Source organism: Paramisgurnus dabryanus, chromosome 1 (genome assembly GCF_030506205.2).
Source record: "Paramisgurnus dabryanus chromosome 1, PD_genome_1.1, whole genome shotgun sequence".
Classification (NCBI taxonomy): domain Eukaryota; kingdom Metazoa; phylum Chordata; class Actinopteri; order Cypriniformes; family Cobitidae; genus Paramisgurnus; species Paramisgurnus dabryanus.
Window position 1 is genome coordinate 6,819,410 of NC_133337.1, and position 24,612 is coordinate 6,844,021.

Sequence of the window (24,612 nt, forward strand, 5' to 3'; positions counted from 1 at the left end):
TGTAATGACCGTGTGTATTTGTGTCTTTCTCTGCTGGATGTTAGATGTGGACGAGTGTCAGGACAACAACGGCGGATGTCAGCAGGTTTGCGTGAACACGATGGGCAGTTATGAGTGCCAGTGCAAAGAGGGATTCTTCCTGAGTGACAACCAGCACACCTGCATCCACCGCTCTGATGGTGAGTGTGATGCTTCATGTTTGTATACACATCACATACAATTACAAGTCAATCTTTATGCTAGAGGTGGGTCGTGGGTCTTCCTTTTCATCCTAGATTCTCTTTTCTAGAAGATGAGGAAAAGATGCAGGGATGAAAGGAATCAAGGGATGATTTTTAATGCATAACTCTTGTGATGCTATATACATCTCTCTCAACAATGCACATTTTAAAAAAGTGCTGCAGAAATAAAATTGAATTATCTTATTATTATCTTGATTTTCCAGAACACTCCATTTCATTTCTAAAACTGTTCTTGATGGTTTTGACCCTTGACATAACCGAGAGGTCAGAGTTAGATGTGCAGGCGGCAAGTGGGCGCGACTTTGTAAGTGGATGCAGTTGAAATGCATTGTATATTTTTGTGTATGAAAGCAAAAATCATCCAAGATGTGTGACTGGGTGACACGCGTGTGTGTGGTGCATGCAACCCTGATGTAGGCTCACATTCAGCCTGTCAGAATAAACTAATGATGCTTCACTACATGGGGGCGGGGATGTCCCCACACAAAGGGCCAATCTGAGAGATCCACACACACTGTCATGAATAAGCGTGGGTTGATTGTAATCACATATTTGATGTCCTTTACAATCGCTTGAGGAATGTGGAAATGGTCTATGACCCCATCCTTCCAGCTTTGCATTTATACTTTGTTTTTTTATATGTGATGATCATTATGACTGACTGACTGTCTGTCTGTGTCTCAATGTCACGTAATGCATTCAAGAAATAGTTTTAAAGGAACAGTTCATGGGAAAGTGAAAATTACTCACACTATTCTGGATGTACAGTATATATACATTACAAGACACAATTGAAGTCACAACATGTTAGAACCAATGAGATTATTCATGTGCTCCCATATTTAAGTTTAGCATGCTGATTTGTATGTTTACAATAATACACAATGTGTTGATCAAAAAAGGAACAAATAACAGTAGAACAAATTGAGCATCCTATGTGAGCCCTGTGTGGCCCCTATGAGCAGACATTATAGGCACAAATTAAAAAGGTACGATTGGAGAGGTGGAGAACGACAGAGCCAGTCAGAGAAACAGAAATGCTCCATATTTGCTTTCTGGGAAGCCCATAACTCTTTTGGCGACATCTCTGCCCCTACATGTTGTATTTTTACTTCAAAAGTGAAAGTTTGGTAAACACTGTAGTAGTGTGTGTATGTGTGAACTTGTCTGTAAACAGGCTAAAGGTTTGTTTTTGTGGATAGCTCCTGTAAATGATGTGCTCTGGCAAGCTTGGATGCTTCTGCATGCTTCACACACAGACAGGACATCATGGAAATACCATGAGTCTTCCTAATTTCCCATAAGCTTATTCTGTGTAAAAATAAAATAAAAATGCAGTCAAAATGGTCTGTGGTCGATATAATGTCACACAGGCGGTACATAGACATTAGATTTTAAATAACTCATAATATTTTGTTCATATTTTTGGAGATGTTGACACATCCTGTAGGGGTGAGCCGTGCACAAACTAATGCAGGGTCAATTGTAACACGGCTACTTTACATATGTGACTAGTCACGGAAAGTAGTGACACAAGTCGGATCTGGGCCATTTTGAGTTATTCACAGATTCTGAAAGTGCAGTTTCTACGCTTTCCAATGATGTGTAACACATGAAAATCTGATAAAATTTGGAGAAGTTGTGGCCATTTGAATATAGGAACTCAGAAATACTCAAACCGAGAAAATCGAGACGAAATGGACTCTTCTTTCCAACTGGGGGAGACAAAAGGGCTCATTTACAGCTCATTTAGCTAAGCCATACCCCTGTAAAGCTGTTTTGAGATACAGATGTTCTAACATCATATGTAGTATTTTATGACAGAAGTCCAAATGACAACATGCAAAAATAAACATGACTCTTTTTACCTTTGTGGGGATCACAAGTCGAATCCAGTCTGTTTCAGATTATCCAATGACCATTTTTGTCCACAAATGCGTATAATCCGTGAAATATATAGTCTATTGTTTACATCAGATTTCGCATGAACGTCTGGTAATACAATATAATATTCAATCTGAGGACTATTTACATCGTAACATGTAAGTTCCGTTAAACACATGAACCCGCCTTCAAAGTTTGTATTTAAAATAGGGAGGTAGTATTAGGGTTGTGCTGATAGACGATAGTATCGTGTATCGACGATCTTCAGCCATATCGCCAATGGCAGGCTTTCATGGCGAAAGTCATGACGATAGATGGCAAATGGTTATTATTATTATTATCATAGCTTAACATTAACATGCACATTGCGTGCTTTTCCTCGCATGAGGGTTTGTGGGCTTCACCTTACGCCGAGAGCTTGTAGAGAGAGGATTATTTCTTGCAGGCACCTGTACTTAATGCGCGCGTCTTGGACTCCTTCTAGCACCTAAATCCAGCGCGTCATAGCTGCGCTTTTCTCTGTCTCATGTGCACGTGCTGTCGCATCTGTCCGAAGTCCACACAGAAACTAAAGTAGTAATCCTTATGTATTTGTTCACTTTAATGTGTTTCTTGCGAGCTGAGGCAAACTATCCATTTTGTTTAAAACATAATCCGCATATTGGCGCCTCTTTCACTCTCACGGAGGTGAAGAGAGCTGCGCTCTATCTGAAGTCAGATCACTAGGTAGGATGATATTGTCAGGACTCTGCCTTGAAGTCTTATGTTATATTTGTATTTTGTCATGGTGGCAGAATTCTGGCAGTCCCTGGCCTTATGTGTAGGTTCATGCCTTGTTTTTTGTGTGGCATGTGCCTCCGTTGTCTTGTCTTGTGACCCCGCCCCCTCGTTCTCCTGCTTATTAGTAATCATTGGTTTTCTCCCATTACCTGTTACCGCTCGTTATCTTGTTTGGTTTCTTCTATTTAATGTCAGTGTATCTTTAGTTCTGTGCAGGTTCATTGTGTTCTGTTATCGTGTTTCATGTTACAGTCTAGTCTTGCTATCTAGTAAAAGTTAAGTGTTTCATGTTGTGTACCCCTTCGTGGGTTTTTGTTTTTGGATAAATAAAGTGTTTTCTGTTTTTCCCCGACATCGTGTGCTTTTGGGTTCACCTCTCCAGCAAATCCTGACAGATATGCATTTCAAGGAGTTGTAGCAATGCATTCTTCGTGTTTGAAATATGATTGTGTTTAAAATATGATTGCGTTCCGCTGGACCGATGCGTTTAAAAAGGCACGTCTGAAAGCACCACTGCTTGACGTGTAGCCTTCTGCAATAGCACTTAACAAATGCATTGAATTTTATATACAGTATGTGCGTGCACATGTGTGTGCGCAGGCGCATGTTTTTACAGTCATTAAGTAATCATGTTAAGTAATCAGGATTATGATTTTTCACATAATTGAGCAGTCCCAGCTCTGACATTTCCTTGCACCAGAGAGGTTATTAGCGCGCAGAGGGTTAATTGCATCAGTTTTAAAAAGGTTGCGGTCATGACGTTGTTGCTCTTGTTCTTTTTTGTCCACCAATCAAGTTACTTGTCATAATGAGTAAAAAATAAATAAATGAGTAAACTACTGCCCCGCCCCCCGATACTATCGGGTATCGCCGATCTCACAGGCTGACGATAGGACGATCTCAAAATGGGGCATATTGCCCAACACTAGGTAGTATAATAGATAATCCAAAAACAGCACCATCGAAAACATGACGTCCTTTAGAGATGTTACCAATCGTCACTCTTTCCTCCATCAGCCAATGACTTCATGGAAAATATTGATAGACAAAACATGTAGCCAATTATATAAAGAGTTCAACGATCTCTTTGTAACTTATATGTGTTTGACTTCATGCTGTGCTCCAAGAACTGACAGACAGATGACGTCAAAGTACCGCGAGAGCGAGTCGAAATTAAACTACTTCGTAAGATTTCTTGAAGAAATCTCGCGGTACTTTGACATTATCCGACTGCGGCGCCGAATAAAGTCGGTGACGCAGCTGACGTATGACACGGCTGACTGTTATTTGTTCCGCCCCAGCTTCTTTTATTTTTCTTTTGTTTTGTGCGCCCGAGTTCATTTACAGTCTGGGGAGACGCACGCTATAAGTTTGAAAAAAATAAACTTAGCAAACATGTCTGAGGAACAGGGCAGCCGCGTCACTACAGACAAGCCTATTTCAACCGCAAAATGTACGCTTTTAAATATACAAAAACTGCTATCTCAAACATGGAGAGGCTTCTTCGTGATCTCAACTAACAGATTCTGCAATAAAACGAAAATCACAAATTTTGAAAAAAAAAACTTTGTTTCTCATTTTCTCGAAACTTGTGCTGCCGACTTGTGTCACTGGTTTCCGTGACGGGTCACATATTTATACAGGGTCGAGCAACCTGTGCTTTGGGTCTTTTCCTCTTACTGTCAGAAGATCTCCTGTGAATTTGTGAAAAGTTTTGATGTGTTTTGGCAACTTCTGAAATATGAAGGGATCATCGCTCTCACCTCAATGGCTGGGTGAAGTTCCAGCAGCCTATTTGAGGTGATGGCCAACACTCGCACTTACATGTCCAACCTACTGAGCTTTGTGGTGTGGGTCCAAGGTGCTTTCTTCGGATCATCAGGTGGGTACCCTCCTTCAACAGTGTTTTGTCAATTAACCCACAACACCTCCAGAGGGCTTGACAGCTAACCCTAGCGTCCTGAGGCAGCCCCCTTGGCCCTTGGGCTCAACAGCCAGTGCTCTTTTAGGTTCCCTGCCTACCCGGTGGGTTGCTCCATCGCTCGCAGTGCTTCAGCCAGAGCCATTTTGAAGCGTCTCTGCTTTTTTGGGATATTTGCCACAAGCCGTCTCCTACTGGGACCTCTTATTCCAAGTCTGGACAGGGAGCTCCAAAGTGACTGCGCAGGGAATCCTCAGCAGCCTACCTCCACTGACAAGTTCCATGCACGCCATCCCAACTGTTGGCACTGTTGGGTGAGTGGTTGGTACTTCTCAAGCTTTCTCTCATGGGTCTCTTCTATACTCTCCTCCCATGGCACAGTCAATTCAAGCACCACCGCCTTTTTTGTTGCTCTGGACCACAGAACTATGTCTGGTCTGAGAGTTGAGGTGGTTATCTCCTCTGGAAACTTGAGCTGTCTCCTGAGGTCAACTCTCATGTCCCAGTCAGTAGCCAATGTCAGTATTCCTACGCCTGTTGATGTCCTGCTAGAGCTCTTTACTGCTCTAACAAATCTAATCAGATGGGGTGCTGTCGTCCTCTTGCTGTTGTGGGTCTTCTTTCTCTCTTCCTCCAGACCTATAGCCAGCTCTGCAAGTATCTGGTCATGCCTCCATCTGAACTTGCCATCAACCAGGCTAGCCTGACATGATGACAACACATGTTCAAGGTTTGCCGGTTTCAAACACAACATGCAGTCTAGGCTCTCAGCCAACTGGGTTCACAGGGGATGGTAGAACATCATATGTGAAGCACAGGCGGGATTGTATCCTCTTCTCCTCCATGCCCCACACATCATCCACGCCAATGATCTTCCTTGGACACCACCCCAACATGTCCACCTCCCAAGGCTCTTCATGGCTGTTGCTCTCGCTTGCCGATCCTCCTCCTCCACCATACAGAGCTCTTCCTGGACTAGGCTGCGTCGACCTTTGGCATTAGCATCCCTCCACCTAGCTCTGGTTATAACTCGAAGGCCAAGCCTACCTTTGTTGACCGTCCCCACAATGTCTTTGTGGCGTAGCCTTGCCTCTGCGTCCACCACAGCCTTGCTTGATCACCAATTCCATCCTGTGTGGATGGTGATATCTGCCTGGCGGACCAATTGATTACTACTGTCACGAAGCATTATCACCTGCCGGGCTGTGTGGCCACCTTAAACTATTCAACCACAGATGTTAGTGGCAGCTGTAACCTGCTTCCTGAATTGTACAGGCCAGTTGAAGAAAGGCTTTTGGGAACTGATAGCCATCTGCGAAGGAAGGTGTTAATCTTCCTTTCCAGGGCTTCAATTGTTGTTAATGGCACTTCATACTAAGTAGTGGCCAAATAAGTCAAATAAGTCTCACCATGCTGGTAGCCCCAGAGTTTGAATCTTCCAGGTAGCCCACTTCTATTTAAGGCTTTCATCCAAGCTTCCGCCTACCCAAGCATCTCCTTCACACTTTCTCAGTCATTCAGTTCTGCTCTAAACCATTTTCCCAAGCTCTTAATGGGTCTCTCTTTAACAGTGGGGAAAAGGCCTTTTCCAGTCCTGAAGCGAAACTGGTCCTACACGCGTTCTTTCCTCAGCACAATGCTCCTTGACCTTGTTGGCTTAAACTCCATCCTATCACCTGGAATGATCTTACTTAGATCTTCCAGGATCCACCGACTTTTTGGAAATGGTTTTGCCGTTAAAGTCAGGTTCTACATGAATGCATTAATTGGTGCCTGCTGAATCCCGCTTGCAAGAACTGCACCTTTTCTAGGCTTCTCCATTGTCTTGACCAAGAGGTTCATTGCAGCTGCAAACAAGATGACCAAGATGCTTACAATGCCTTTTACCAACCACTGCCAGCTTGTTGTGAAGTCCCCAAAGGTGAATCGCATCCTGAAACGGTTGAAATAATCCTGCAAGAACGTGCTCCAAAACCCTGTCCACTTCCTAATCAAATCTGTCCCAATCCTTCCTTGCATGCGCAGCCGGCCAGTTGATTGCTTGTTTCCCTGCCTCCTGGCTGTGCTGCGAGTGCTGCTGGATGCTTCCACTCTGCCCTGGTGTTGCCCTCAGAGGTACATCCGAAGTGGTATCACCAGCGCTCTCTCTGCTCTTTGCCTGGAGATTCTGGGTACTGCGGTCTCAGCCTTTTCTCAGTTTCACCAGGTTGCCCCATGCGTTGCACACTACTAGGGCACAGGCAACCCATCTTTGCCTGATGGATCTTAAGGCCTTTTGTGTTCTTGCAAACTTTCCCGCATATGCAAACCGCAGTTGTACAGTCAAGTTGTGTCAAAGTCCAATTTATACTTTCCGAGGTTGTTACCATGGTCCGTCCTATAGGTCGGCCATCCTCCCCGCTCTCCCTCGACCTTAGGGGTATCTTATCACGTACTTGTTCATAGCAAGTGTTTGGGTTCCTCCTCAACGAAGATGTGATTTGGCCTGCCAAGCCACTACACGCCTAACTGGACTTCCCCAGATGCCAGCAGTCTCTCCTTGCTGTCAGCATTCTTTTCATGGTTGCCAACTAGTCTTTCCTTTTAGTCACTGGGTTGCCAGATGGAAAGGTTAAGATATCTTTTCGGGAGTGAGTCTTGTTCCGTACAGACATGAAACGAACCTTTAGGGGATTCACTCCAGCATTTAAATGCGGTTGTCACTCCCGAAAGTTTTCAGTGTGTACGAACATTAATTAATTTATCATCTCAAGTTCATGCTGGTTTTATTTTTACACATGACGCGGACTCGACTGTACTCAGGATATTTTCCGAGTCCAAAATGTCCAAGTCCGAGTCAAGTCCGATTACAAATTCACCTGAGTGCGTGACAAGTCCGAGTTCATTCAAAATTGGACTCGAGTCCGGACTCGAGTCCGAGTCCAAGTTCGAGTACCCCAACTCTACCTTTAAGTGTTCATTTGTAGCAAAGATGTCTGTGTTGATTGTGTAAGAAAATCATTTAACTTTAATATTTTTTGAATGATAGAACCAGAGCCAAAAAGTGTTAAGTTGTGCCCCGCTCTCTCCTGTATGTAAAAAGTTAGTCTTCATCTAAAACCATTTAAGGCAGCATTTTAGTGTTTAGGGGCGGTTTCCCCTGACATGGTTTATCCTAGTAACGGAGAAAAATGCATTTTGAGCTTCCTTAATTTAAAAACATTTTGCACTGAAATATCTTAACATATATGAGTGCCATTGTTTTGTCCCAAGATGCACATTAGTGTTGTTTATGTAAGGTATGTTTGTAAAGGCTTCCTAATTGTCCTAATATAACTAAGGCCTAGTCCTGGATTAATCTAAACCGTGTCTGGGAAACTGCCCATTAATGTTTTTATGTTAAGCATTTAACGTTAATAATTACTATGCATGCTACCAAATTGTTATTGGTCCAGTACTTATCTGTTTAAATGTGCTGTAAGTTTTACTTGTAGTACCAGATTTCCCAAAATATTGATTGTATTAACGCAATTTAACATATGAGGTGGAACCGCACCATTTAATGTACCAATAATAACAATACAAACAACCTTTTTTGCAGTTCTAAACGTAGGTTCGGGAGGAGCCTAAACATTCAGGCCTGTCAATCATCATCATCATGGGCTTATATAAGGCAGCCTTCAGGCCTTCCTGTCCAGCTGCTTTCTTTTCCGGATTTTGGCCCCGCCCGTTTCCGGAATCACGTCTACACAACGAGCTCCAGGCTCCTACTAACTTGGGAAATATATTTTTAAATACCAATAGAGCAGCTTTTTTAGTACCCGCTCTCACTACCGCTGTAGGTGATGTCAGGGGCTCTGCTCAATATTTTTGCATTTCGGATGTTCTTTTGCACGACAACCGCATGCTCGATTGCAAACGCTGTTTGACAACGGCGACGTGACATCATGCGCTTCTGTTAATTCCGTCTACGCATGCGCGATCGACCAAAACAACAATGGCGGCCCACAGGACTGTGTTGCACTTGTTTTCGCGTTTATTAATCCATTTTCCATCAAAGCTAAATTTACAATTTTTCTTCCACAGTAGTGATCCAGCCTCCATCCTAACACCCAGCTTTAAATTTATTTTACTTCATTGCCGCAGCAATTATTTCGGCTGCGTCTCCCTTGATAATTGTCAGAGAAAATAACTTTTTTCCTACCACATCAGTGATCCAGGTTTTCTTCATCACACCCAGCTGATTAAATTATTTTTACTTCATTGCCGCAGCAATGATTTCGGCTGCTTCTTTCACGATTATTTGTCAGAGAACATTTTTATATTTCTCTACCGCAGCGATGATCCTTGTTTTCGTCTTCGCACCCAGCTTTTAAATAAATTTTACTTCATTGCAGCAGCAATGATTTCGTCTGCTTTTTCACAATAATTTGTTAGAAAATGTTTAAATTTCTCTACCACAGCAGCAATTTCTGTTTTCGTCCTAGCACCCAACTTTTAAATTAATTTTATTTAATTACCGCAGCAATGTTTCGGCTGCTTTTTCACGATAATCTGTAAAATATATATATATTTCTCTACCCAGCCGTGATTCCTGTTTATGTCCTCGCACCCAGCCTCTTAAATTAATTTTACTTCATTGCCACAGCAATGATTCGGCTGCTTTTCACAATTATTTCTCGGAAAAAAAAATGTATTTCTCTACTGCAGCCTTGATTCCTGTTTTCGTCCTTGCACCCAGCTTTTAAATAAATTTTACTTCATTGCCGCAGCAATGATTTCAAGCCGCTTCTCCCACAATAATTGTCAAAAAATTATTTTCTCTACTAAATCAGTGGTCCAGATTTTCGTCACCACACCCAACTTTTAAATTCATTTTACTTCATTGCCGTAGCAGTGATTTCGGCCGCTTACTTCACTATAATTTGTCAGAATTTTTATTTCTCTTTACCGCAGCAGATCCTGGCCTTTGTCCTCACGGCCAGTTTTCAATAAGCTTTAATTTAAAAAATGTTAGGGGCGAGAGGGAACTTTCCGCTGTCATCGACAGTCTTAAATATAGTTTATGAACTTCTAGCTCCGTTCTTGGATTTTTTGTTTTGTTTAGCTAAACTTTACTTTTGAGAATTGATCACAGATTAAAGATCAATTGTTCACAAAACGAGAGCACCTTACGTTTGCAATCTAGGGCACAGTCAAACTTACAACAATGGCTGAGCCGCAGTATTCATGTATGTGGGTGCGTCTCCGTGTACCGGTCGATAGCCGGCAAACGAGCCGTTTGCTCTTGCGTTTGTAATAATTTTTTCATACGAGAGTGCTTCTACATTGCTGATAGCACACATACATGTCTATTTGATGTCTACGCTACATTTTCACCTGCAAGATGTAATTTTTGATGATTAAATTGCACATCTGCAATACATGACTCGCCCTTCTCAAATTCTCACTATACCCGCTGCAGAGATGTGGTGCGTGCGCGACGCGAATGCTCTGCTCATGAAACTGATCAACGATTTTTCTATTGAATGCCAAATTCGGAAAGTTTAACTTTGGTTCATAAAAGCAGGCTGCCGGGAAATTTTATTCCAGGTTGTTATGAGATGTTTACTCACCCAGATTTTTTTTTTCCAGAGCTCCAGATCCTTATCATGCTTTTTCAGTCGTACCCGTGCTGTCTAGGTGTCCAGAGGTGTCATTTCAAATGCATCCCTGATGGCACACATACATCTCGAAGATGTCTATTTGATGTCTGTGTTTACATCTGCAAGTCACATTATTTAGATTGTTTGCTCATCTGCAATACGTCTCTGGGACGTTTCCTAAAAGATGTCATAGACATATTAAAGATGTTTTTGATTTATAATGTATGTAAAGCAGCTCTTTCTAAGACCTTTATAAGATGTTTTTACACACCAAATGTATTCCACTTCTCCAGATCTTTATCAGACATCTTACAGTCATCCCTGTGCTATCTGGGATTAAACGGTGCCGTGCTAGCTGCAAAGCTAAGTGGATCACGTCTTTGGACTTTGATCTCACAGCGTAGTCTACGTATTATAACAATCGAGAAACACTGCTTTTTTCCCATAAACTGACCGGCCGCAGATGCATATTCTATAACATCCAAATATTTTTTATACATATTCACGCTTTTTCAATTCATGCATCTGCGAGGCGATGTAACAAAAAATGTCAGTCTTCCGTTCCAGTTTTAATTTTCTTATTTGTTGACACTTATATCAACGAGAAACCCCGGGACCACTAGCTTTCTTTATCTGCCCAGTCCCACCCGCAGCAAAGGTAAGCTGCATGCTCCCACAAGGTTCGAGTTGGGTCCCGCTGGTCCCACCGGATACCAACCTCTTAACACAGTTCTCTAAAGTAAGCAGACGAGCCCACAAAATAGTCACAAGATGTTCTTATTTTGCGTTTTTCCTCCTATAGAAATTTATCCTAAATAATATAGTCCGTTGCTCCAAAAAACGTGTTCACGATTGTTTCCAATGTTCGTGTGTTTTTTGCGCAGTTATTTGTCAACAAAAATCTAATGAACATGTTGGCTAATTATCAACCACAATCAGCCTCTAACAACCTTTCGCTCGATACGCATTGATTTCAGCAGTGATTTTGTCCCACTCATAATACCACAGTATTGATCCCAGCCGATCGCGCTCTTATTTAACAGTTGCCGCAACCTTTTTTCTCACTGCCTTAGTAGTGATCTTATCCCGCTCGCTCCGGAGCCCCAGACAGCGCATTTCCTACTCCCGCAGGAGTTATTATTTGTTTATTTGACAGGGACCATACAAGCAAACATAGTTACAATACATAGCGTGTAACTGATGCGTAGCATATAGTGTTTATAGCTAGAGCTAAAATAAGCCCAAATTTCGCACACTTTTTTCCGTATAACTTTGCTCACTGCCGCAGCAGTGATTTCATAACGCTCGCACTCCCGCAGTAGTGATTCAGCCTTGCTCCCGCAGGAGCCCCAGTCCGTTCGCTTCCCAGTAACTCCCGCAGGAGTCTGAAGCCAAAAATTTTGCACAGCTTTTTCTGTATAACTTTGCTCACAGCCACAGCAGTGATTTCAAAACGCCCGCACTACCGCAGTAGTGATTCAGCCTTGCTCCCGCAGGAGCCCCAGTCCGTGCGCTTCCCAGTAACTCCCGCAGGAGTCTTAAGCCAAAATTTCGCACAGCTTTTTCTGTATAACTTTGCTCACTGCCGCAGCAGTGATTTCCTAATGCTCGCACTACCACAGTAGTGATTCAGCCTTGCTCCCGCAGGAGCCCCAGGCCGCATGCTTCCCATTGACTCCCGCAGGAGTCTTAAGCTGAAACTTTGCACATCTTTTTCTGTACAATTCTTTCACTGCCGCAGCAGTGATTTCCTCTTCGCTCTTACCACCGCAGTAGTAATTCAGTAAGAGGAAGAAGAAATGGTTTGATGATATTCTACCCATTTTTTGGGGGGGATAAATCTTACAGACCTTAATTACTCGCAGGCTCCTGCTCAACTTGCTGTCCATCAAACACTCTTTTGGGGGTTGAACTTGTGGCTCGAGCCCCAGCCTCAGGTTCGCTCTCTCTGAAGGTTCAGAGCTCAGGTACAGAGCTCCCTTCGAGGACAGCAAGCCAAGTTTGTTTACCATTAATCATTAAGACCTGAATGTGCAGGCGAACTAGTGAAATGCAGTTCTAAACGTAGGTTCGGGAGGAGCCTAAACATTCAGGCCGGTCAATCATCATCATCATGGGCGTATATAAGGCAGCCTTCAGGCCTTCCTGTCCAGCTGCTTTCTTTTCCGACATCCCTCCTCCTCCCCATCTCCTCCTTCACTCTCTCCTTCCTCTTTGCAGTTCCGTTGCAGGGGGTTGAACTTGTGGCTCGAGCCCAGCCTCAGGTTCGCTCTCTCTGAAGGTTCAGAGCTCAGGTACAGAGCTCCCTTCGAGGACAGCAAGCCAAGTTTGTTTACCATTAATCATTAAGACCTGAATGCGCAGGCGAACTAGTGAATCTTCATATGGTCTCACACTTAGATGCATATACACACACACGCGTATTACATGCTTGCACACTTTCATGCATTTAATCTCACCTTAAGTGAACCCTTCACCTTCCTTCATCACTCCCACTCACCATTAGTGTATTTGCCAGTTTCTGTGTGTATGTGAATGCACGTTTCTTGTTTACATTGTGTCTGTCACCAGTACGGCCTATTGGCTTGCATCTAAGATGTATGCATATGCGTGTGTAAGAAATGTGTGATGTTGTGTGTTTACAATTCTTCACTCACCAGTTCGTCCTACTGGCCTAGTCTAGAGTAGTCTTAAATGTGTGTGTGTGTTTGTGTGTGTGTGTGTGTGACATTGGCGCCGTCTGTCTGCTGTAGTGAATTAAAGCTCTATAAGACAGCATTTTCATTTCACTAAGGCTTCTGCCAATTCTATTGACCTCTGTGGATGGCTGTTTAACTGTAACATTTATAAGCTCATATCTGATACAGCTCATGTAGTTGGTAAATATCATGTTTTAAGTCAATTATCACTTCATGAACGCAATGTGTAATACCGCAAGTACACTCTTACAAATAAAGATGCTTCACGATCTGTTCAAAAAACCTTTCTGTTTCTGGTTCCTTGTAGGGAAAAAGGTTCTTTAAATAATAGAAAGATATGAAAGAAATTGTTCTTCTAAGAATATTTGAATGAAAGGTTCTTGTGGGTCCTTGTGGATTTGAACCCTAAAAGAGCTGATCTATGACCTTCTTGATCCATCTCTACTGTTCACCTAAGCACTTAATTCCCATATTGCTCCAAAATGCTTCTTGTCAAGATGCACTGTAAGAAATGGTTGGATAAAAATGTTTAGGAATATCAAATGTCAAATCCTCCTTTATTTTAATTGTCATCCAGTATCCAAGGTCTGTTGGTGGATCTCATGAGTGCTGGCCTGAGCAGTCTAGTTTGACTTTGATGGGATTTTAAATACGGCACAAGATGTTGTACCATGTTGTGAAAATAATATCCCTGTAAATTCTTTTCCACCACCAAAATCCTGGCAATTGTTGGCGGTTGTAAATTGGGAATTGAAGTTTTTTGTGCCCTGCCAACAGCCTGTAAGCTCCTCTGGAGTCGGAAAGGTTAGAGGGAACCAGGGGCTTTGCAATGGAGTCTTAATGAATGAGAAGCTCATATTCAACCTCAAACTCATATTGAGAAGAAATTTTCACACCCTTATGTCGTTCCATATGCAATTAATAATTCAATGAAACACAACATGAGAAATTGGACGTCCTTACAGAGTGACTGAGAGATAAAAATCTCTCTCTCTCTCTCTCTCTCTCTCTCTCTTTCTCTCTCCCTCTGTCATTAATGCATTGGGTCACTCTGGCGCCACTATTGCAGACACCGGTAAAGGTATTCACCAGGGCAGGACTTACCAGGGTGGAGGCCCCTGGGCTTGAATAAATTTTGGGCCCTACACTCTCAGAACAAAAGGTACAAAAGCTGTCACTAGGATGGTACCCTTTAAATGGGTCCTAATATTTACTATTTAGGTACAGATATTTGTTCCCATTACATGCACTCTTTAGGTACAAAGGTGTACTATTTGAAAGGGTACCACCCCAGTGACAGCTTGTGTAAATTATCTTCTGAGAGTGCACACATACAGTAAACAACCTAAAATAAAAAATATATCATAGAACTATATTTTAGGGAAGTTTCCCAACAGGGTTTAGATTAATCCAGCACTAGGCCTATTGCTATAGGTTATTATTAGGGCATTCAAGTAGTTTTTACAAACAAACCTTACAAAAAAACATTACTGGTGTGCGTCTTGAGACAATGTTAAGATATATCAGTGCAAGATGTGTTTAAATTAAGACAGATCAAACATGCATTTTAGTCTGGGACTAGGATAAGACCTGACTAGGAAACTGCCCCTATATCTCTAAAGCAGAACATAAGCCCAGTCTAAAATTAAATCATGTATTTTTAGGGCTGTCACACATTCAAATTAATCATGCACATTAAAAAATACCCCATAACAACATTTAAAATCATTGTGTAAGACTTAGCTTAAGAAAATAATAATAGTCTTGATAAACATTCACCTTATTACACGCCATATAATGTTATAAACATAATCAACAAGTGTATTTTTTTGCAAATAGCGTACAAGGGGTGCAGTGTTTAAGAATGAAAAAGTAAAGATTTTAGGATGTTATTTAATAATTATGACAAGACCATCATGTAATATTAGACACCAAAAACCAAAGTAGAGAAGATGATCATTAATTAATTTTTGCGTCTGATATGAACGTAATACATTAAAACCTTGAACGTAGATATAAAAATGAACACTTTTCAGAAGTTTAAACTGTGATTCTGTTAGCAAACATGCTGAAAGAGAAACTACTGGAAAGTTAGGCTAACTAATGGATTATATCAAAAACCATCAGGACATCAACATGGCCATAATTTAATGAAATGAACTGGACTGATGATTTAAATGTTGACATAATCATGTGCGTTGTTACCTCTCCGGATTTTGTTATGTTTCGTAGCTCTGCTTCACTCCTTTATTTCTCCACAGAAACTGTTTGTCGCGTGAACTGCAGACTGCGAACAGATTGGATTTCATTTGGCGCTACGCAGACCGCTTGGTGATGTCAAAGTACCGCGAGAGCGATTAGAAAGCAGACTTCTCTGTGTGATTTCTCGAATCGCTCTCGCGGTACTCTGATGTAATTGTTTTTGCTGTTGTTGAACCACTAGAAAACACCCGTCTGCTTTACAATCACTTTTGCGCCGTGATAATTTGATTTCATATGATGATCGGATCGCGCAGTGCCGCATGAAGTCAAATGCACCAAATACCAAATAGCCGACTGTATATGAGCTTAAACCCGCCAAAGTAGCAAGTGCAGCATGCGAATGGTGAGTGATTCAGATGTCAATTTCTGAATGAAAGTGTCAAAGGTTTGTCACACACTGTTAAGTATCCTCACGCTTTTTTAAATGGGTATACGGAAATCCTTGACCATTACTAGTGGATGGATATACTGCGTATACCTGCGTATCACGTAAGATTACAAACAAACAAGAAAAAAACTGAGTTACAAGACCATAGCCTATACTCTAGTAATCTTTTTCATACTGAGCGCTTCATTTTCGCGTTGCTCTTTCTCATTATCTGTAAAGCTCATTCATGACTCGCATTTCGCGTATTCGCTATTGTACTAGCATCTATGGGTTATGAGTAAACGCAGCGCGTCATATTCAGCACCAAGATGACTGACATATATATATATATTAACGAATTAAATGCAGCACTAAACAATTCTGCACCAACCAATAGGCTGTAAAATAAAAAATGAAAACGACTGAACAAATCAAACGAACGCAAGCAAGCACGGAGGCCCCTATTGGCCGAGGCCCCTGGGCTCAAGCCCAATCAAGCCCAATGGTAAGTCCGGCCATGGTATTCACTGACAGATACATCATCATATCTGCACAATAACATTGGATTGGTAACAGTAAGACCTTTTCAATTTGTTTTTTTATCATTTTGTTCACTTATGCCCACTTGTAATTTTTTTTCACTTCGATTTGGTTTTACACAACAATTGTGAATTACAACCCTCTCTCTCAGTCGCCCTTTCCCACCCTCAGGCTTTTTTTACTACTTCACCATTAAGAATTTTGCCTCTTTAGACGGATCCAACATGCAATAAATTACTATAAATGTATTATGGGGTTAGTTAAAATGGCTGGGCAGGCGACAAGCCCAAAGTAGAGCAATTCTGGCCAATATAATCTTTCAACAGTCTTAAAAATAAGGAAATCATAAGAAGGAATAAAGGGAGAAAAAATAGCCAAATAGACAAACATGGCTGATGGACCATTAGCAGGCGAATGTGTTTATTTGGTGTGTGTGTGTGTGTGTGTGTGTGTGTGTGTGTGCGTGCGTGCGTGCGTGCGTGCGTGCATGTGTGTCTAAAAAGGAAGTTGGCAAATTTAACCACTGTTCACATATACAAATCCACACAAAAACACATTAAAAAATAATTTATGATCACCTTTTTCACCAAACTAACTACAGTACATAAAACTTAAATGACTCCCGAAGACTCCAAAAGAAGAAATGCATGTGTTTGTGTTTTCGTGTGTCCTTGCGCATGCTGATCCGCTTCTGAAACCCAGCAAACATCCTGCTTTGACAGAGGAATCCTGCGGGGTCACGGCAGAGGTTAAAGTGCACAAGTGTGAGCGTATTTGTGCTGGTAGTCCTAGTGATGTTGTTTTTAAATGAAAAAAAAAATGATTTAAAACTCTTTTAAGTGTTATGAATCATTCTTTCTCGGGTGGTTATAGGGAGTAAGAACTCTTTCTGAACTGTACTGTTGAGTTGTTGACAGCACGTGGGCACTAAAGGTCTTACCTCCTTCTTCCGTTGGTTATAAATACTCTGATTAAATATTAGCTTATGAGGTAAAATAACCTTTGCAAGTTGCTTCCTTTCCTCTCTCTTCATAGTTTTCCTTCTGTATTTCCCCATGCCTCTCACAGATGTCATTGTACGTAGTTTGACTGTGGCAGGTGGAGCCATGTTGGACTGCATTTACATTTACATTACAGTTATGTATTTGGCAGACCCTCCACAGAGTAAATTGAAGCTTTATGTTTATTTCTTTTTAACAGTATGTGTTTTCCCTGGGATTCAAACTCATGTAGAGATGGGAAAAGTACACACATCCTTTACTCAAGTAGAAGTACAGATACTCGTGTTTAAAAATACTCTGGTAAAAGTTAAAGTACTGACTACACTTTTACTTAAGTTAAAGTAAAGAAGTATAGGCTCTCACATGTACTTAAGTAAAAAGTAGCTATTAATACTACCTGTTTTAGTTTAATGCTTTTAACTGTACCTCACATCATTTTAATACATTAATACAAAATGATTTCAGCTTACTACTCTCACCTGTTACATTTAAAACGGAGGTGATTATTCCTCATCTCTTGTCTGTGACAAAAGGCACTTCTCATAATAATTTATTTCAAGATTTTTTAAACGAAACGTTACCCGTGTTAAGACAATGGTCACCAATCTTTTTTACGCCAAGATCCCCAACCATGGCCTTGATGAAAGGAAAGATCTACCTATTAAAGGGCCCAGACTGAACATCCAACTTTGTTTTGTTTAGGCTAATTATAGTTGAATTACATAAAATGCATGAATCCAATTTCAAATGCCAAGAAAATTCATAATATTTAAAGGATTACTCCACTTTCTTAAAAAAAATCCCAATAATTTACTCACCCACATGTCTTCCAAAATATTGATGTCTTCCTTTGTTCAGTCGAGGAGAAATTACGTTTTTTATAGGGAAAAATTCCAAGATTTTTCTAATTTTAACAGACTTTATTGGACCCCAACACTTTACAGTTTAAATGCAGTTTAAATACAGCTTCAAATTGCTCTAAACGATCCCAAAAGAGGCATAATGGTCTTATCTAATGAAAGGATTTACATTTTCGGCAAGAAAAATTTAAAATATGTATTTTTAAACCACAACTTTTAGTCTTGCACTAGCCATGTAATGTGCCAGTGTGACCTCACGTAATGCATCATGACGTTGAAAGGTCATTTAAATTGTAAATTGTTTGGGTCCAATGTGTCCTTTAAAGTTGATAGAAAAATCTCCTGACCTGATTTTTATTCAAAAAATACAGATTAAAACTAAAGTAATAAGCATGTTTTGAAAATGTAAGAAGTAAAAAGTACAGATATTTAAAAAAAAAGTAAAAGTAAAAATGTGTAAGAAAAATAAAGTAAAGTGAAGTAAAGTACTGATACAAAAATCTACTTAGGTACACTGTAAAAACTATTACTATGATCTACTCAAAATTTTTGGTGAAGCATTTTTACACTTAAAAAAATTGAGTAAATTTGAAAGCTGTGAAATCAAATAGATTTCAATAATTACATTAATTTCTTATCACAAATTAAATTGAGTAGATGGAATCAAAAATATTTAAGCAAATCAATAAAAAATCCTAGTGAAGTCTACAAAAAAATTGAGTTGATATCATTAAAAATTTTACTTAGATGTAAATGAACATTTTGTAAATATTATTTCACTAAAATAAATTAGTTTTATTTACTTGATGTTATAAATTTATTTCATACTCAACCATCAATTATTAATGATAAACAAAGCAATTTGTATACGTTATTTTATTGAAAATGGCAAACGTTGTACATGTTACAAAAACAATCAGCTGAATAAACTCTGAGAGGTCTCTCAAATTCACAGCATGCAGAATCACATGAACCCAGACAGGTGGACCACCAACACTTGTACCTGCAACAAAGATAACTTTATTTAAACGGCTGTCCGCTGTGACTCTGGACGCTGCCACAGAGCGCCACTTAGTTTAACATTAAATAACACATTTGTCTCAAATCACGAATAACATAGGCTGCGAATGCATATTTTACATCTGGAGATAAACTTTGTCTGACTAACCTCGCGCTATTTAATGCGAACGTCCGGTGCGGTTTCAGAAACTGTGAGTTGTCTACACGAGACGAGGCGCTTCTCAACCGGTGTGCCACACCCTTAACACAAAAAAGGAAAATAAAGCATAGACATATGGAGTCCAGAGATAATTAATATAAACGTATATAAGCGTGTGAGCTCTGTAAAGCTCTGTTGTGTTCCGCTTCCATGTGAAAGGTCTAATAAGTCCGGGTGGAGCGAAACTGAGGACCGGATTTCGGATCGCCTGACTATCACCCATACAGATTTACACGTGTTTGTCTACACAACCACATTATGCAGTAATAAATTATCAGAAATGATTATTTTACACACATTTCAAGTAGCACAGCTGTATTAACACTTTGGTGACCTGAATAAATACGTAAAATAAAAATATTCATGATTAATCTAGCAGTATGTGCACAGAAAGCTGTTATTGTACCCAGTTTAGAGTATGGCTCCGAAAGTATTCAGATAAATACACCTTAAGTTGTTTACGCAAGGACACATAAAATATTTCATTAAAAACAAGTGTAAATATTAATTAACTCAAAACTTACCAGGATTTTTGAGGAGTTTTGAGGTTGTTTGTCTTCCTGCAAGAGGCGCTGTTTCTTCTATTGCTGATTAAAAAACCGTTGGCTATGTGATTTTTAATTTACATCTGATTTAATTAATTTGTTTGCCTAGATTTACTCAAATAATACAATGTAATAAATGTTTCACCAAAAATATTGAGTAAAGCATAGTTAAAGTTATGCATGAAACTTACTAATTTTTTTTGTTGATGTTAAATACCTATGTTAACTTGAAATAAGCAATTATTACAGTTTTAAAAACTTAAATATATAAGTGTGACATTCTGAAATATATTGATTCAAATTTACAACAAATATTAAGGATATCTTTTAGAAATAATCTGTTAGTTAAATACTTATTTTATTTGATGTATACAACTAAATAATATCTTTACATTTTACACAAAAATATCTGTTTATTTTTTGTCATTTATTTTGGTTTGTCCAACTCAAAAAATCAACTTAGTGACATAAAGAGATTTTATTAAGTTATTTTAATCATTTATTTTAGTGATATTTACAAAGCCACTGAATTATTTTTTACAGTGTACCGTAACAAAGTATTTTTAAGTTAAGATGCATTTTCTTCATTTTTTTAAGTGAATTATTTAAGTGAATGTGTGCTTACACTAAGCGAAAAAATATACCAGTGAAGAAAAAAAAAATTATCTTGAACTTTTATTTAAGTTAATTCAAGAAAAATTCAAGAAAAAAAAAATCCTACTCCATTGGATTTTTTTCACATTTACTTAAATTGTATATTTTTTGTTTAAAAACTAGACTTATTTTCTTAGGTCAGTTTGCCCATCAAGAAAATACTTGATTTAAACATTTCTAGATTTTGTATTGAAAACAAGTAATAAAGTTACTTTTTGTAATCCAGTGCATTGCTCTACCAAGTTCAACTTAAAAAAGTTTCTGAAGCCTTAACGTTTTTTAATTAATTTAACATAAAATAGTTAAAAAATATTAAGAATGTTCAGTCACTCATATTTTCAAGTTGAGTTAACTTTAAATTTTAAGACAGCACAAACACTTTTTAAGTTGAACCAACAAATCTTTTTTTTTTTCAGTGTACAGGAACACTTGGCACCCATGGGCCAAGACTGGGCAATATGATGCAATGGTGGGTCGGAAGATTTGAGGGCCAGCTGTCAAAAAATGTAGATATACAAACATTTAAGAACGAACTTATAAAGACTGGTTTCAAAGTTTTTGAATGTGATCCTTGTTGTCGCCATGTAAACTAGAGAGTGGATGGCAGAGAGAGAAGGGAAATGCACACAGACAACTGAATGCCGTCTCTTTCTCCAATCACAGTAACATCATTAAGGGTCATTTGGCTACCCGTGAAACCTTCTGGAATAAAGGTCCACTTTAATGTTAACTGTAATTAATAAACTTGTGTGAGTGTGAGTGACAAGTTGTTAAGTAGCTTGTGTTTGAACAAGAGATTGGGAGGGCTGTGTTCAGTTAAAGGACGTCAATGGCTGATGGTAAAAGAGCCTCATTGAATTTCATGGCTTAGTACGTATCATATTGTGCTTTTGGAGAGATAAAAAAAATTACCGGTTTTAATTAAAACAGCATTTACAAAACATGGGAAACAGGGTTGTGTCATTACGTATGTGCGTTTCAGAAACGTCATTCCTATATTACGTAAAGTAACAGGAAAGTTTTATCTTCACAAATGCTATTGACCAAGACTTTTCTGATGTGAGATAGATTGTCAGGGTTGTCGGAAATGAGGTATGGTCATTTCATTTCAATCTTGGACAAGTTAAGTTGATGTGATGGGCTGCAAAGATTTCTAACCTTTTCTGCCCATCTATGGCCATTAAGCTGAGCTCATTGCTTTGATGAACTGTAATAGTTGTATAAATTATTGTGCATTTGACTTTGAAAGGGGTCTTTCCATTTGACGTGACATTTTAGGCTTTTAGAGCACTTCCTTTAAGTGCTGGGTTTATGGGTAACAGAACAGACATACATAGACTGTATACTTGTGTCTGATATTAAACACAGGCACATCCATGTGTGCGAATTTGTGCTGTCTCTCTTTCACTCATGCACACTTTAAATTACATATAATTCCTCTTTCACGCTTTCATGTTTTTTTTTTACATCTTTGTCTTCATGTAACAGCAGTAATAGCAGTGTGGCATGTTTAAAACTTGCAGTTAGACCAAAGGTCTTTTTTGATCTCCAACATTTTCAGTTAAACCAGTTGAAACACCAATAAACCCATAGCAAGTTGATAATATGTCTCACATTAGTATTAACCTTAATATCTGCATAAAAATGACTCGGACACAGATAGGAGAGCACCATTAAGTTTCTATATTGCAGCATTTCCCAGTCTTTTATATCTCTTATCTCATTATTTTACAATACAAGCTACTAAATACGTTATATGCGACCAAGTCTGTGAAAACCCAAATAAAGTCATTTTTGTGATTTGCTGTTTTCTATATAAAATGCTAAAAATGTCAATTATTTCATTAGATAAGACCTCTATGACTCTTTTGGGATCGTTTAGAGCCATTTGAAGCTGTATTTAAATCTTAGATAATGAAAAGAACTTTCTGTAAATATATGACCTTGATATCTTTAATATTGACTTAATAAGATGATGTTAAAGATTGAAATGAATGTGAAAACAAACTTTGATGCTCCTAATCTCATAATTACATTATGAGACTTTAACCTGGATTTGACAGACAGTGCAACATATTTTTATTTTTTATCACTATAGAAAAAGTCCAAACATACTATAACCACAGTAAAAACTTCATAGTACTGCACATTCATGACATGCTTTCACATTTTTTCGGATGTGGCCGATCTTTCTGTCTTTTCAAATCTGGATGGTCTTCTCCAGAATCCACGTTAATTAGGCACATCAAGGTGTCTTCTCGACCGCCGACAGAAAAGCAGCCCTCTCTCTGCTCCGGCCTGAGAGCACTCAGAGTATCTCAAGAGGCTATAGAGGGGGTTAAAGATGCAAGAAACCAAAATTTTTTCCACGAAGACTCGCTTTTGTGTACATACACATTCTTTGGTCATTGTTTGGCTTTAAGATGAGGCGGATGTCCATTAGAGGAGCCCAACAGTTCCTTTTTGTCTTTTTTCCACCCTTTTATGTTGTCGTGTTGTTTAGGAAGAGGAGGATTTGTTCAGGATGGTGAGAGATGGCGTGATAGATAACCGTGCTATGCTGTTTAGGAGATCAGAGGAAAAGTGAAAGAATAAAGAAAGCAAACAAACCGTTGTTTAATAGTTTCGTTTTTTTATATTAATGTTATGAACAAGTGCTATACAAATAACTCTGTATTGCGTTTTCCATATTATTGCCTTCCAAAGACAAACCACTTTGTTGTTTTCCTAAGTTTTGTAAGTTGCTTTAGATTAAAGCTTGCTCTACTCACACTCATGTTGTTACAAAACTGTATAACTTCATTTGTTTTGTCTCAACCGAAAAATGCCTCTCCACTCAATTGGATAGACCTATGACCAATCAGAGCAACGGAGTGTGTGACGTATGTTGAAATGTCGTCTTTTGCAGCCTGACCGAACTTTTAGTAATTTCGCTACAATGATACTAACATCATTGTGATTATACTAAGTCTGAGTTAAGCGAACGTACATCAACACCTACTATGTTTACAACATTTCATTTATATCACAACATTAAGTATTTACTAAGTCATACAGTAAGACTATCTCTTACCATTTGTACGTTAGGTGAACTTCATCCACGACGATAGTTACCCATTACGTTGGCTTGAAAAATATCGGAGCCTAGCATGTCCCTCCACTTATTCAGCAGTCACGATTCCTGGCACCCAGGCTATTATTTTAACACATTATGTGTCATTTCATGTTGAATTTGTGTTAAAATAAATAAAAAGGACAACACAAGTAAAACAACATAAAGCGTGTTGTTCCAAAAATAACACAGAGATGTGTTATGTTGAGGACTGCACATTAGATGTATTTCTTCATGTCTCTGCTTTGTTACTTATGTATATTTTCTTTAAACGTTCTAAAAGGAAAATAAGCTAAAGTAATCTAATAATATAAAAAAGAAATAAATAAAAGTAGGGAAAGTGAATAGGGATTAAGCCTGGAGTATAGTCTGTTTTGTATGTGTATGCGAATGAACATGCAAATTCGAACACACAGCTTGGCAAGTATAGTTTATTTGACTCGTACGTGTAGACTGACGTTCAACGCATGCATATTGCGATAAAATGCAATGCATCTCCTTGGCTACATACCAAATTCTCCTGTAGAATGTACACTCTCCAGCGTTGCTCTTTTGATAACGAAAATTGCGTCTCACACACACTGTACGCTGACCCTCGCATATGCGTAACAACGGAAGTTTACTTTGGCCTTTAGAGTTGTCATGCTTCAAACTGACAAAATAAACATTATACAAATTTAATGAAAGTATCATTTGTACTAGTGCTGCACAATTAATCGCATCGCAATCGCAATCGCGATGTCAGCCTGTGCGATTATATGACAGCAAAATGTTGCAATTATATTAAATAAATAAATGTGTGGACTTTTAACACAAACTTTCTGATAACTGTTTGATGATTTTCCTTGCCGTTTAAAAAAAGAAAGAAAAACGAACAAAAAAGGCAATGCACGTGTGGCATG

The 24,612-nt window shown here is 39.2% G+C and overlaps 1 protein-coding gene across 1 annotated transcript in view; it reads left to right on the forward strand.

The window, feature by feature from the left end:
* The window catches only part of scube1 (signal peptide, CUB domain, EGF-like 1), a 113,380-nt gene that overhangs the window by 42,681 nt on the left and 46,087 nt on the right, over positions 1 to 24,612 (forward strand). Inside the window, exon 5 of the mRNA XM_073815861.1 lies at positions 45 to 179. Coding sequence (XP_073671962.1) covers positions 45 to 179 — 135 coding nt within the window. The remainder of the gene's footprint in view (positions 1 to 44; positions 180 to 24,612) is intronic.